The sequence below is a fragment of the Myxocyprinus asiaticus genome, chromosome 28 (genome assembly GCF_019703515.2).
Source record: "Myxocyprinus asiaticus isolate MX2 ecotype Aquarium Trade chromosome 28, UBuf_Myxa_2, whole genome shotgun sequence".
Taxonomy (NCBI): domain Eukaryota; kingdom Metazoa; phylum Chordata; class Actinopteri; order Cypriniformes; family Catostomidae; genus Myxocyprinus; species Myxocyprinus asiaticus.
This window is the reverse complement of record NC_059371.1, coordinates 9,729,478-9,745,654: the sequence shown is the minus strand read 5'-3', so window position 1 is coordinate 9,745,654 and position 16,177 is coordinate 9,729,478. Positions and strand designations below refer to the sequence as shown.

Here is a 16,177-nt window from a genome sequence, read left to right as displayed (position 1 = left end):
TCAGTGTAGGGGTTGATTTTTTTTTTTACTTACATATTTCAGCTTTTATATATATATACTGTATATATATATATATATATATATATATATATATATATATATATATATATATATATATATATATATATATGTCATTTCCATCAGTGTCATTGTTTTTCTATTTGAGATGTGCTGGAAATTGCACTGTGATGGGAATCTTCATGACTTTTTTCCTCTGAGTTTGCTGTCTGAACAAAATACACTGTTGGACATTGTTAACAGACATAAAATAATAATAATAATAATAATAATAATAATAATAAAAAACAGTGATAGCGTTTCAACGAGACTTTAGAAGTCCACAGATTTAAAAAAGTTAAAGTAACACCCATAAATAAACGTAATATATAAAACATAACTGAGAACTTAGTTAAGTAAGCATCCGGAACAATGAAAGAGCACCATCTAAGCAAACATTTTTACCTCTGGATATCTAATCTGTTCGATTTTTTGATTGACACCAGTCAAGTCTGTTTAACAAGATCTGTTTCCATTTTTTAGAATAAGATCAAGCTGTTATAGACATGTGCCTTTGTAACTCCTGTTCCCTCCTTGCTTCTTAGAGATTCCGATTGTAATCTGTACCCTCAGGTAAGATCTCCATCTAACAACAACAGCAGTATAATTCACTCTCCTTGACATGTTGTAGCCTAATATGGTTTGTACTCAGCGAGACGCGTGTCAGAGCAATACTGCTGCTGCAGGTGCATTTCTGAAACCGGGAATCCAGACCCATCATTACTGCTCAGAGACAATCATCTGCAGAGATAACCCGACGCCTCCGCTGTTATCAGTCGCCTTCTCATACCTCCCACTCTGTTCGAGCGCTTTGTTAGCGGAGTTTACGCGTCTGCGCTTCGCTCCTCCCTCCTCCTCTTCTGTACTCGGAACACGCATCGGTCTCTACAGGTTGCGCGCTCCAGAAAAAGGCATGGGATTGGTTTAAAACAGGCGCAACAAGTTACAAGTAAGTGAATGCCTGTGTCTCTTTTAAATAGAGATAGTTCTCCGGTTGCCGAAATGCGGGAACAAAATAACTAACCAGCGATAACGTTTCAGTCAGAGTGTCACCTATTTGGATCGGCTCATTTATTTCTCTGAGACTCTGTGCGCAAAAGTGAATCATGGTTTCATTGCTGGATTTAAGCGCTCTTGTTCTGCTGCTCGTATGGGGATACTGCGTCCTGGCAGACATGGTCTTTACGAACTTTACACTTGATAACGAGGTCCACTCTAGTTTCATCCACCGGCGCTTAAAGAGCCAGGAGCGCCGTGAGATGCAGCGGGAGATCCTGTCCATCCTCGGGTTACCGCACCGGCCGCGGCCGCACCTCCACGGCAAGCACAACGCCGCGCCGATGTTCATGCTGGATCTGTACAATGCCATGTCCACTGAGGGAGACGAGGAGGGCTTCTCGTACCCGTACAAACCCGTTTTCACCACTCAGGGACCGCCAATCGCGACGCTACAGGACAACAACTTCTTGAACGACGCGGACATGGTCATGAGTTTCGTTAATCTAGGTAAGATCCCTGCGCACCACCCGGCGAGCGCGCACTGACAGTCTTGTCCTGCTTAAATGTGAAATAGGCTATCATGACGTGAACTATCTTTTTGACCATGAATTGAAATAAAAGCACTTATAGATAAAACTTGTTGACATTTAAACCAGTTAACGAGACGGTTCCTCTTTTGCCTCTTCATGTTTTGGACATTGATAGGAAAGACCCGGGCACAGAAGTGAGATAATAACAGGGCTGAGTGAATAATAACAGGCCACAGAATGGGGATTTTTTCCACCCAGAGAGTCCTAGATATTTTATTTGTTCCTGGGCCAAATATCTTGCATAGTTCTCTACTCCATTGTTTGTTTGATTTTATTAAGCCACTTATCTGCGCAAAGTCGTAACCTTGGAGTGATTTCCAAGCCCCTAATGCCAGTGAACACAAACCTATATTTGCAATGTGTGTTTTTGGGCAGTGATAATAAAGCGCTGTAGCATTCCCAAGCGTCTGCTGTCTCATGGCCAGCTGGATCCTCCGCTTATGTTCAGGGGCTCGTGGTTGGCTGCAGTAATGATATCAGCTGACAGAGGCACAAGTGTTTTGCTAAGTGCAAAGTATGTCTCATGGCTCGTTTGCTCAACTGTATAGCGAAGAAGAATATGGGACCTTTCACACAGGACGCAGGGCTGCGTTCAAAAACAGCCTGACGGAGCGCCCAATAATGTACCTTGGTAACTGAAGTTTCTGCCAAAATGCAGCCTATTGTTAAATAACTTGAGTAATTGATGCAACTGTAAAAAACGATGCATTAATATTGAATGAAGAATATTAATGAATAGGCTACATTATTAATTCAAATGGGATACTTTTGAAACAGTATAAGAACCTTTCAGAGTCATTTTTTGTATTTTTTTATTACAGTGATGGCTCATATTAAGGTACTTCTGTTTTACTGTAGGCTAACCATATTTTCTGCCTAAATGTATTGTTAAATAACTGGAGTTATTGCTGCTAACACAGTCATATTTAAATAAATAATAATAATTAATAATAATAATTAATTTATTAATTATTGTGCCTTTCAGAATCTTTCTTTCTTTCTTCTTCTTCTTCTTATTGTTATTAATGACTAATATTAAAGGAATAGTTTACCCCAAAATGACAATACTCTCATCATTTACTTAACAAAGATTTTTAGAAAAATATCTCAGCTCTGTAGGTCCATACAATGTAAGTGAATGGTGACCAGAACTTTAAAGTTCCATAAAGCACATACAGGCAGCATAAAAGAAATCCATACGACTCCAGTGGTTTAATTCATATCTTCAGAAGTGATATGATAGGTGTGAGTGAGAAACAGATTCATATTTAAGTCCTTTTTTTAGTGTTTAATTACCATGCTTTTTTCAGCATCTTGCACAGGAGTGCCACGTTTTTTAGACTCCATGTCAAGTTAAAAAGAACTTTAAAAAGCACATCTCGAGAAACCTGCGTTCTAATATGTTTTGCGTAGGGGCAAATTTTTTCACAAGCCTGCGTTCAGTCTGGCAGCCCCCTACACCTTTTTAAAAGTTTAACGTTGAAAGTTTGAGTGGGCATCTTTAAAATGCAACAAAATTACATGACAGCGCAACACCACAACCATAATGCTGGATGAGTACTTAGACCAACAATTAAAAAAACAATGCAGACAAAATGAAACAAAGCATCCTGTGTGGACACCCTCTATGTCACCATTCAAGTTGCTATTTGACATCGACCTTTACCTCCAAACCCCTTTACCAACCCCACCTAGAGTGACTCTTGGCTTGGCTAAGTGTTTCATAAGCACCTGGTTTGTCTTATCAGTGAGTCTGTTAGTTTCCTCATTAAATCGTCATCATCTGCACGCAAGCACAACACTGCCATGCAAGTATGATTTATTGCTTGATAAGAGCAGTTATGTTGTTAAGGGTGTGATTTGTATCGCAGTTTATTGGCAAAATGGGTCCACAGGTGGATACAATGGTTGAACGATTATCTGAATTATTTTAAGGTATATAAAAGCCATGTTAGTAAGAGTTTAAATGTGGTTACACTGTTTATAAACCCCAGTTATTAGTTTGGTGATTATGATTAAAGTTATGTGAGGATGTAACCAAATACTTTAGTTTGGGGCAGACCAAATTAAAGTTTAAAAATCTGTCATTGAAAAACCCAAATTTATACCCATATATCCCTCAATACTTATCAATCTATGGTGGTTACGGCCCTGGATTTATGGGATTTCTGTGTATGCTACATTCACTGTTGAAGGCATCATGACAACAGAAGGCTATAATACAGTTTTATCATTATGTTATAAAACATCTTTGTTTCCATCCATTTAATTTGTTATTCTGCTGAAAGAGTGACAGAGATTTTGCAAACTTACAGAGTTTCAAAAACTAATGTGTGTATATGTGTGTGTGTGTGTGTGTGTGTGTGTGTGTGTGTGTGTGTACGTGAGTGTATGACTACAGGGTGGGAGGTGACAGTGTTTCTTATTCTGCAATGTGTAATTATCCAGAGGACTGCTGTATTCTGCCTATTTTGGACATGCACTGACACAGATGGATTTGACCACAAAGGCTTGCAGAATCAAGGGCCTCTCTCTCTTCTCTTCTCTCTCTCTCTCTCTCTCTCTCTCTCTCTCTCTCTCTCTCTCTCTTTCTGCTTAGCTTTTTCTCTCTTCCTGAGGAGAGACACCAGCTTTAAATCAAATAACCTGCTGTAGCCTGCTCTATTCAACCAAAACCCCTCTGCTGAAACTGCCAGAGCACACCTTTTATATTAAATACAATGTCAACAGAGACTTTCCCCTTTAGAGTGCTAAAGAAAGAATGTGCAGATATGTATGTATTTAATTTATTTTCACAATGGTTACATAGTTGTTATACTGCATTAGGCTTAGAGAAAACAGCATGCCATACGATATGACTGTTTTCCTTTTTCACTGAACCTGTGATCCATAAACCTGACAGTCAATCATAACAAAGATTTTTCACATAAGCAAAAGGGAAAATACTAGAAAACAAACAAGTTCACACGAACCATATGTGTTTCCTATAAAGTCTAAAAACATAGTGTGCTGAAAAATGATTTTCCCTAAATCCCCTCAAAATATGAAATGCTCATTAACTACCTCAATTGTTTTAGGAAGAAATACACAATTTAATGTACACTGGGAAAAAAATAAATAAAAAATTCCTTAAAATGTGCTTCATCTGGTAACATTTAAATTAACTGGTTTTATTCAAGTCAAGAATATTATTTAACATCACTCAGTCAATCTGAATACATAGGTTACACCAACAAAACCAAATTGAACAGTTAGATCAAGTAGAAATAGGTCCTTAAAGTAACAATCACAGGTAACCACTTTTTGCAGTGTAACTTTATAGAAATCATTTCCTTGGAATTGTCGTAACTAAGAAATATTTATAAAAATACAGGGTTCCCACACTTGTTGTCCGATAAATTACCATGAATTTTCGCTGACCATTGCAGTTGTTTGTGATTACTGGACAAGGATAAAAAAAAATAAAAAATCATTAAAAATCAGACTGCTAATTTGTTAATGACTCATTCAGACAAATTTGTGAATCAGTTCCACAGATTTTTTGACTTCCAAATCGGACATCATTATAGCTTGTGGGCAAGTTTTACTCTACATGTGAGCAATATCAAAAATATATTAATATTTTACAGCAGAGCATAACTACTAAAAATGTATGTTAACTATAGAAATTTATTAAGATATTACTGATATATGACGTCTCCCCTGGAAAACACTATTTAAAAATTCCCTCATAGTTCCAGGTTTTCCATGCCTGTGGGAACCCTGTAAATAGCAATGTTTCGGTCTAATAGCTTCTTCAGGTAACTTTCTGAAAGAAAGGAAAGAGAAAATGCATTAACTGTATGCATCTTGCTCATGTGCCCTTATATCAGATTATCCGTATCATGGCTTGGCTAAAACAAATGCTTGTCTCTCTGATTTGACCGTCGGCTGAGGTATTCTCAGTGTGGTAGAACAGAAGCTTTGTGAGTTCAGTGCCTGAAACTCTTGGTTCTATCAATCTTATTGAACCTTTCGAAAATATAAGGATTCCTTCGCTGCCATTTGGGGAAAGGGTCAAGTCATTTTTATTTGTATAGCACTTTTCACAACACACATAGTTTCAAAGCAGCTTTACAGAAAATCATGCATTAACAGAAAATGAAAATGTAATATCTATAAAGTCTTAGAGTCATCATTGTGTGTGATTAAATATGATTGTAAATTGTGTATAAAAGTATCCCATGTCTTATGGTTGGAGTTGGCATCAGTTCATTCTCTGAAGTCCATCGTAATAGACTGAAGTAATGTCTGGCTGGCACTGGCTGCATTTAGTCATCATCACTCAGAGACACGTAGCATTGGTGTCCGACACCAAGCAGGAATGGAGCTGGATCTGGCCGGCTCTGGTAACCTAGGGATATGAATCCCGAGGTTGACACAGTAAACAAATAGAATAATATTAACTAAGATGGCATACATTTTTGGCAGAGTTATAGATTATGATAAATGTTTCTGGTTCCGGCAGACCTAACTAAAGCAGCCTAATTGTGAGTTGATGGATAAATTAGGTGTATGCCTGGCTAAATAGATGAGTCTTTAGTATACATTTAAACTGAGTGAGTGTGTCTGTGTCCCGAACAGTGTTAGGGAGACTATTCCATAGTTTAGGTGCCAAACAGGAAAGGATCTACGTCCTTTTGTGGATTTTGATATTCTAGGAACTATTAACAGGCCAGAATTTTATGATTGTAATGAACATGATGGAATATAGTGTGGTAGAAGGTCACTTAAGTACTGTGGAGCTAGACCATTCTAAGCTTTGTACGTAGTTAATAAAATGTTAAAATGAATACGAAATTTAACAGGTAGCCAATGTAACAATGATAAAATGGGGCTAATATGATCATATTTCTTGGTTCTAGTCAGCACTCTGGCTGCTGCATTTTGAACCAACTGAAGTTTATTTATTGAACTTGCTGGACATCCTCCCAGTAATGCATTACAATAATCTAGTCTTGAGGTCATGAACGCATTAATTAGTTTTTCGGCATCAGCAACAGAGAGCATGTGTCGTAACTTTGCAATATTTCTGAGGTGGAAGAATGCTGTTCTACAAACATTGGAAATTTGATTGTAAATGGACAGATTGGTATGAAATATAAATTCTTCGCCGTTGAAGATGATGTAACAGTACATCCACGGAGAGTCAAATAATATTTTAGCGGCTTATTTTTAGAGGTTTTTGGTCCAAAAATTAGTACCTCTGTTTGGTCAGAACTGAGTAGAAGGAAATTTCTGGCCATCCAATCTTTGATTTCATTTATACACTGCTAATTTGGAGAATTGTGAAATTTCGTCTGGTTTTGAAAAAATATAAAGTTGGGTATCATCAGCATAATGGTGGTGTAACGATGCTGGCAATGACAGGCAGACAATGACGATGAAGTGAAGAACCCAGGTGCGGTTTATTTACATGAAGCGTGAAAACCAAAAATGTAACTACAAAACATAAACATGAAATAAACTAGACTTGACATAATTTGACTTGACTTGAATTCCAAACAACGTTACATAAACACAATACCTGACAATGGACAATGGCAAACATGAGGCTTAAATACATGGACAAGGGAGAAACATGACAATGATAACCAATGACAAGACAGAACTGATAACAAGGTAACAAGAAAATAAACCAATGAAAGCAAGACACATGAACATGGAGGGAAACATTAAATCACATGACCAGGGGACCACATGACATGAAATACAGGAACTAAACTTCCAAATTAAAAGACATTAACACAAAACATGAACAAAAACACATAAAGCCATGACATATCCCCCCCACTAGGGGTGGCTCCCGACGCCCCAAAACAAAAACACAGAGTTCAAGAGGGAGCTGGGGGAGGGGGGACCGTGGTGACTTTACGTGGTTACATGGCATGACATGGTAACACGGTATGGCAGGATCTTGACTTGGCCATGGTAGGCGTGGATGCTGACTCGTTGGCCATGGCAGGTGTGAGCGCTGGACCATGGAGCAGAGGCGGGCCTGGACCGTGGAGCAGAGGCAGACCTGGACCGTAGAGCAGAAGCGGACCTGGACCATGGAGCAGAGGCGGGCCTGGACCGTGGAGCAGAGGCGGGCCTGGACCGTGTTGCAGAGGTGGGCCAGGACAGTAGGGCAGAGGCGGGCCTGGACAGTAGAGCAGAGGCGGACCTGGACCATGGAGAAAAGGCTTGCTTGTGACATGGTATGGAGCAGTCTGGGGCTTGGCTGAGACATGGCATGGAGCAGACTGAAGCTTGGCTGTGACTTGGCATGGAGCAGACTGAGGTTCGGCTGTGACATGGCGTGAAGCAGACTGAGGTGTTATTGTGACAGGCTCAGGCATTGCTGTGACATGGCATGGAGCAGGCTTAGGCGTTGCTGTGACATGGCATGGAGCAGGCTGAGGCATTGCTGTGACATGGCATGGAGCAGGCTGAGGTGTTGCTGTGACATGGCATGGAGCAGGCTGAGGCATTACTGTGACATGGCATGGAACAGGCTGAGGCGTTGCTGTGACATGGCATGTAGCAGGCTGAGGCGTGGCTGTGACATGGCATGGAGCAGACTCAAGCATGGCTGTGACATGGCATGGAGCAGACTCAGGTGTGGCTGTGACATTGCATGGAGCAGGCTGAGGCGTGACATGGCATGGAGCAGACTCAGGCGTGGTGGTGACATGGCATGGAGCAGACTCAGGCGTGGCGGTGACATGGCATGGAGCAGACTCAGGCATGGCTGTGACATGGAGCAGACCCAGGCGTGGCTGTGACATGGCATGGAGAAGACTTAGACGTGGCTGTGACATGGCATGGAGCAGACTCAGGATCCGGGGTAGAAGGTGGTGCAAGCTCGGCGACCATGACGAGGGACCCTGGCTCGGCGACCATGACATAGGACCCTGGCTCATCGACCATGACGTGGGACCCTGGCTCGTCGACCATGACGTGGGACCCTGGCTCATAGACCATGACGTGGGACGCTGGCTCGCTGAACATGACGTGGGACGCTGGCTCGTCAACCCTGACTTGGGATGCTGGTTCGTCGGCCGTGACGTGGTACTCTGGCTTGGTGGTCGTGACGTGGGATTCTGGCTCATTATCCACCTACCCCACAGTAAACGGTGAACCACTTATCAGTAGGGCAAGGTCGATATACTGAGTCAGGCTGTAGGTACTCCAACCATCAGGCATCAGGGAGGAGACTGGCTCATTCAGCCAAACAGAAACAGTCCTGAGGGCAATCTCATTAAAGTCAACCCTGCAGGCCAGAGTGCAGAATTCCTCTACATATTCCTCCAGGGGATGATTCCCCTGACGTAAACGAAGAAGCTGAACTGCTGGGTTCATTTTGCGGTCAGGTATTCTGTAATTGTGCTGGCAATGACAGGCAGATGATGACGATGAAGTGAAGAACCCTGGTGCAGTTTATTTACATGAAGCGTAAAAACCAAAAACATGACTACAAAACATAAACATGAACTAAACTAGACTTGACATAACTTGACTTGACTTGACATAACATAACTTGACATAACTTGACTTGACATAACATGACTTGACTTGACCTGAATTCCAAACAACGTTACATAAACACAATACCTGACAATGGACAATAGCAAGCATGAGGCTTAAATACATGGACAAGGGAGAAACATGACAATGATAACCAACAACAAGACAGAACTGATAACAAGGTAACAAGACAATAAACCAATGAAAGCAAGACGCATGAACATGGAGGGAAACATGAAATCACATGACCAGGGGACCACATGACATGAAACAGGGAATCACATGACATATAAATCAGGAAATAAAATTCCAAAATAAAAGACGTTAACACAAAACATGAACAAAAACACATAAAACCATGACAGGTGGGAACTTATTCCATAATTCCTGATAATATCTCCCAGGGCAAGCATATATAAGGAGAAAAGCAGAGGCCCTAAATCTGATCCCTGTGGTACTTCGTACTTTTGTTTGATTTGACAATTCCTTGTTGAAGGCAGCATTAAGATCTAAAAGCACTAGAAGAGAAATGCAGCCGCTATCAGATGATAAGAGCAAGTCATTTGTAACTCTGATAAGTGCAGTCTATGTACTGTGATGGGGCCTAAATCCTGACTGAAATTGTTCATATATACTATTTCTCTGTAGAAATGAACATAGTTAGAGGACACTACCTTTTCTAGTATTTTCGACATAAACATGAGATTTGAAATCGGACTATAATTAGCCAATTTTCCAGGATCAAGCTGTGGCTTCTTAATAAGCGGTTTGATAACTGCCAATTAAAAGTTTCTTGGGACATGTCTTACGGATAGCAAAGAGTTAATAATATTAAGAAGAGCTTCTGAGATTACAGGGAATACCTCTTTTAAGAGCTTAGTTGGTATTGGATCTAACATACATGTTGTGGTTTTTGATGTTTCAATAAGTTTTGTTAGCTCTTCATGACCAATGACAGCGAAGGATTGAAGTTGCTCGTGAGGAAAATTATGAGACACTAGAGTGTGAAAAAGTCACTAAGAGAGAGCGTGAAAAAGTCACTATAATGATTCTTGAAAGACAAGAGGTGTGTGTCAATGATGTGTCATTCACAGGCAATGCAAAATGAATCGCAGGCACAATTGCATATTTTTATGCAAATTTTGGGATCTCACATAAAAAATGCTGGATGGAAAGATGTGAATACAATTTCCAAAATGCGCATAAAAGACTTAAACTTTTTCTTGAGGTGGATACATTTTGTATTTGGTAAGACATGCACATAAATATGGTGGAAACATATTTAGGACACATTTTGGAAACATTTGTGGAAACACAAATTCCTTGATGCACATAAAAAGTATTATGCCTCAACAAGCAATGTGACTTAATAATTTACTCATTAGCCATAGTGGATTCCCCAGTGGCTACAACACATTTTATGGAAATGTTGCTCTGTTTTAAATTTTTCACATAGATTAAATTCACAACTTTGATAAAAACCTGACTACTGACTAAACAATCAGCATTGTTGTATGAAGGCACCCCATAAAGAAACTAGCTTCAAACAGGTACTGTAATGTCACTTCTACATATTTATTTACTGCATAGTTTATTTCTTTTCATTTCTTTTAAGTTGAGTTATAAGATGAAAAAACTGGCATTTATAAATAAATGCTCCAAAGATCAGTCATGAAACTCTTCAGGGCACAAGCTTATAAGTCCGTCTAACATGTAATCTGTGTGCCAATGGGCTCATATTGTTTATGGCCCAAACTCATGTAATCAACAAGCACACTCACTCTTTGTCTAACACTTAAATTGCCTCGGTCATTTTCAGGCAAGCCGGTTTCACAGCAATGCACTATGCACTATGAGAGCCTCCTCCTCCCCAGCCTCACTTGTCTAATTTTGCTTCAGGGGGTTGTATGTATATCTAATTGTACATCAGCTGCATTCGTTTTAATGTGAATATCATGACTCTGCTGGTCTACCAGATAAACCATAACCAAACCAGCTCTAACCAGCATGGGCCAGCTTTATGTTGGTCTGAGCTGGTCTTCTAAGCATTGTGCCTCCATATACTGCCTGCAAGGGTGGCATTTATCAGCCTTCAAACACAGCCAGTGCATTTAGATGAAGCAGCTGAAGTGTTTCTTATGAATGATGTAGAGAAAGTATACCTCTTACACCTCCCATTTTATTCATTTGCACTCTTTCCTTCTGAATGAAGCTGGGTGGCATTCGCCCCCTCTAAAATATTATGACAACAGTTCTGGGTCTGATTTCACAGATACTCATCTAAAGTGCAGTGGGGAGGTCTGCTGAACGACAGGCTTTAAAGAAGCTTTGTTAGACATGGCTGGACCCTTTATATTCTTACAAAAGTTTCATAAGCCTGAGGCCCAATTTACAACAGACATGTGGGTGTCTCGCTGTTCCAAAAGTATTACTCTTTTTCTGTATCCTGTGAAGTGCATTTCAGTTCCAGCGCACAGGTGTGACTCACTAAAACTGTTTGTAGTAGCACTGGAGGCGAAGGCTTTGTACTTGGGTAGCTTTCAGAGTTTTATAGAGCCAGCTGTTTCTGAGGTATGTGACTTAAAAGTTTTTAAATAATGTTCTGTCTATTGTTGTGTCAGTTGAGTCCCAAAGAAGGTCTGTGCTGTGTTAAGTTTATTGATAATAGTGATGTTTCTAAGTGCTGCGTGTAGAAGGGGTGAGTCTCTGATTTCTTTGGACCCCAGGGCACAGGACATATTGTCTCTGAGTCACCTTAGTAAAAAGCCCAGCTGTGTAAATTTCTTACGGCATGTATGTAAAATGTAAATGCAACACGCTGCACGCAACACGAGTCAACGCTGCGGAGTGTGTGTGAACACTCCAGGGAGCTAGAACATGCTTTTCATAGTGTGAAATGCCGGGATAGGATTAATTCAGAAAAGAGTATGCTAGACGGTTATCTACCATTCAGCTAAAATCATATAAAGAAGTTAAAGAGATAGTTTTACCAAAAATGAAAGAATTTTTGCAGCATGGCATTCAGTGTCACACATTAATGAAAAGCAGATCAGATATCAATAAGGTCTTTAATTGAGTCTGTCACACCACTTGCAGCACATTCTTTTGAATCAAGAGTTACATTTTTGAGTTGTCCCCATCCAAGCATATCAGGACACATACAGGTACGTCAAAAGGGAGAACTATAATTCTGACCAACACAATATTCTCTCTTTCACTTCTGAGGATTCTGTCTGTCTTTTCACCTTATGTGGAAGCTGAGCAGCAGAAATCCAGGGGAATGATGGCATCGGAGATGAAGATTGTGCAGGAAATGGGTGGGAGAGGATATAAGGAGGGGGTTTTGATTGGAAATATGGGACAGAGTGAAAGAGGGACCTGCTATGCCATATCTATTCTATACTTTTCTCTTGGTTTCCCTGCATATTCTAGGATAAATGGCACACAGACCAAGACATGCTTCCTAAATTGTGACAGCCCATATTCTCAGCTTAATTTCAAGTGTGGCTGCATGTGCGAACACTTTTTATATGAGGTCACTGGACAACCAGCACTTTATTGCAATAATACAACATATAGAATATATAAGTATTGTGCTCTGTTCCAAAACCTAATGAGCTACCTCATTGTCTACTGCCTAAATATCTAAGGCAGCTTCCTAATTGATTCGCATGCACCTCACAATGGCACAGTATTAAAATATAACCGTCACAATGGCATGATGTTATAATAAGCAAGGAAATGCATAGCACACACAAATATTGTTAAAAAAAAATGTTTCCCCCATGATAAATGAAATATATAGTGGAGACTGGGGCTAGTTGTCACACGGAGAAGTTGTCGCAATGGCTATATCTCAGTAATAATGAGATTTGTAGTTAAAAGTCCAATTGTGTCCAATTTCTTTAGAATCATTTTTGTGAAGTCTACCCTCCAAAGTAAATTTTCACTAACGCCATATTTTGTTATAGCGCTTGGTTAAAAAAGTGAACATAATCCAACTACACTGGTAAGGTTCAACTGTATTATGAAGGCAGATTTTTAATGAGGTTTAATGTTGTCACATTTGTTTTAAACGTCAGAAATGCATACAATTGATAAATTTCAATTAGGGCTGTTGATTAAACGTTTTAATATAGTACGATTAATTATATAACAAAAAACAACACTTTAAAAAATGAACGCAATAAATCATGCCCCCTGACGCGTATCTAAATTCAGAATGAAAGTACGGAAGGGTTCCGAGAAGGGTATAGGGCAGACATTGCTCCAAAAATGGGCAGTCGCTCCAAACCACCATTGAAGATATAGGGAGCCTCGTACCTAACCCTTCCCTAACCTTAAAGCTACACTGTGTAACTTTTGGCCCTCTAGCAGTTAAAAAATAAAACTGCATGCGTCTTGCGGAAGAACATTGTTTTGGTAATGACGCAAGTTGTACTTCGGCTCTGCAACTCTGCACGGATGAATGTGGTTCGAGTGTGGCACCAGTGTACACATGGATACGGGACATCTTATCAGAGTGAATGGACAAATAAATAACGAAAGAAAGGAAAAGACAGATAGCTAAAAACATGTCATCTGAGCAGGTAAGTGCCATATCTTATGCTGTTGTTTTGATTCATTGGATTTAAATAAATGATGTTACAAAAGTTAGGAAACATTTGTTAACATTAGACACAACAATTGCTAGTCTGACAAGACCAAACGTTGTAAAGTTTTTATAACTGCAGGATATTCTGGGCAAATAGACCATGGTAGTGACTAATTTATAGATTTTCATTGTTACCAACCAGTGGTCAACATCATTTCAAGACTCACATGTCCGTGGCAAGCCTAGGAGTAAAGGATTTATTTATATAAATGATTACCGTTATAAAGAAAAGTACACATGTGTGCTAGCAAGTGAAATGTTCTGCACTGATTACAGTATAATTATTGTATTTCACACACAGACGTATGTCATATCAATAAAATATCTTACCTGTTGAGTAAGAAAAAAGCCATCTCTGAGTCACTTTTAAATCCTTTCAGATCTCGGAGTTGTCGCCACCTCTGAAAAGTCGATGTTGATTCTGGTTTTATTACGGACTCTGTTGCTTTCCCTTTTTGCTTGTAGACTGTGCTCTGTTCGAGGTTTCTTTGTTTTACAACCGGTGATTCCCTGGAAGTTTGCTGTTTTCAATGATCCATGGTCAATTTTTCTTGTTCTTTCTGACAACAAACTTTCAGATTCATGCTACTCCCACACCATTCACGCGCTATAGTAGCCAGAGCTTATTTTCTCTGTGTATGGATATAACATGACACGCACGGGCGAATGACATACACTATATTGCCAAAAGTATTCGCTCATCTGCCTTTAGACGCATATGAACTTAAGTGACATCCCATTCTTAATCCATAGGGTTTAATATGACATCGGCCCACCCTTTGCAGCTATAACAGCTTCAACTCTTGTGGGAAGGCTTTCCACAAGGTTTAGGAGTGTGTTTATGGGAATTTTTGACCACTCTTCCAGAAGCGCATTTGTGAGGTCAGACACTGATGTTGGACGAGAAGGCCTGGCTCGCAGTCTTTGCTCTAATTCATCCCAAAGGTGCTCTATCGGGTTGAGGTCAGGAGTCTGTGCAGGCCAGTCAAGTTCTTCCACACCAAACTCGCTCATCCATGTCTTTATGGACCTTGCTTTGTGCACTGGTGCGCAGTCATGTTGGAACAGGAAGGGGCCATCCCCAAACTGTTCCCACAAAGTTGGTAGCATGGAATTGTCCAAAATCTCTTGGTATGCTGAAGCATTCAGAGTTCCTTTCACTGGAACTAAGGGGCCAAGCCCAGCTCCTGAAAAACAACCCCACACCATAATCCCCCCTCCACCAAACTTCACAGTTGGAACAATGCAGTCAGACAAGTACCGTTCTCCTGGCAACCACCAAACCCAGACTCGTCCATCAGATTGCCAGATGGAGAAGCTTGATTCGTCACTCCAGAGAATGCGTCTCCACTGCTCTAGAGTCCAGTGGCGGCGTGCTTTACACCACTGCATCCAACGCTTTGCATTGCACTTGGTGATGTATGGCTTGGATGCAGCTGCTCGGCCATGGAAACCCATTCCATGAAGCTCTCTACGCACTGTTCTTGAGCTAATCTGAAGGCCACATGAACTTTGGAGGTCTGTAGCGATTGACTCTGCAGAAAGTTAGCGACCTCTGCGCACTATGCACCTCAGCATCCGCTGTCATTTTACGTGGCCTACCACTTCGTGGCTGAGTTGCTGTCATTCCCAGTCGCTTCCACTTTGTTATAATACCACTGACAGTTGACTAGAATATTTAGTAGCGAGGAAATTTCACGACTGGACTTGTTGCACAGGTGGCATCCTATCACAGTACCACGCTGGAATTCACTGAGCTCCTGAGAGCGGCCCATTCTTTCACAAATGTTTGTAGAAGCAGTCTGCATGCCTAGGTGCTTCATTTTATACACCTGTGGCCATGGAAGTGATTGGGACACCTGAATTCAATTATTTGGATGGGTGAGTGAATACTTTTGGCAATATAGTGTACGTATGCAATTTCCCATGAAATCCGTCCAGACAGCTCTAAAATATAAATAATTATTAGAGGCTTATCAAAGTGTATTTGGGTAAAGACATGGTTTGGAAGATGGATTTTTGTTGCACTCTCTCATTAATAACATTTTGTTATTTTTTAAGAAAAAAAAAGTTACATAGTGTAGCTTTAACTGTGAGTGGAAGTAACTCCCCCTTTTGGAGTGGGCACAACCCCCTTTTGGAGTAACCTCGCCCCCTTTGGTGTAACCCCACCCTCTTTAGGAGATTCCGCCCCAATTTGGAGATCTCTGGCCAAGCTATACCTACTTGGATTTTCCTACCATATGAGCAATTCAAGCTTGAAGCACATCTGTTTTTTTGAGCTGTGTCAATAGGTGGCAGTGCACCTCAACCAACCTCACAAGCAGCA

General features: G+C 40.5%; 1 protein-coding gene across 1 annotated transcript in view; it reads left to right on the top strand.

The window, feature by feature from the left end:
* Positions 1 to 801: 801 nt before the first annotated feature.
* LOC127419286 (bone morphogenetic protein 7-like) overlaps positions 802 to 16,177 on the top strand; it is an 86,173-nt gene continuing 70,797 nt past the window's right edge. The window contains exon 1 of the mRNA XM_051660577.1: positions 802 to 1,563. Coding sequence (XP_051516537.1) covers positions 1,164 to 1,563 — 400 coding nt within the window. The 5' untranslated portion in view covers positions 802 to 1,163. The remainder of the gene's footprint in view (positions 1,564 to 16,177) is intronic.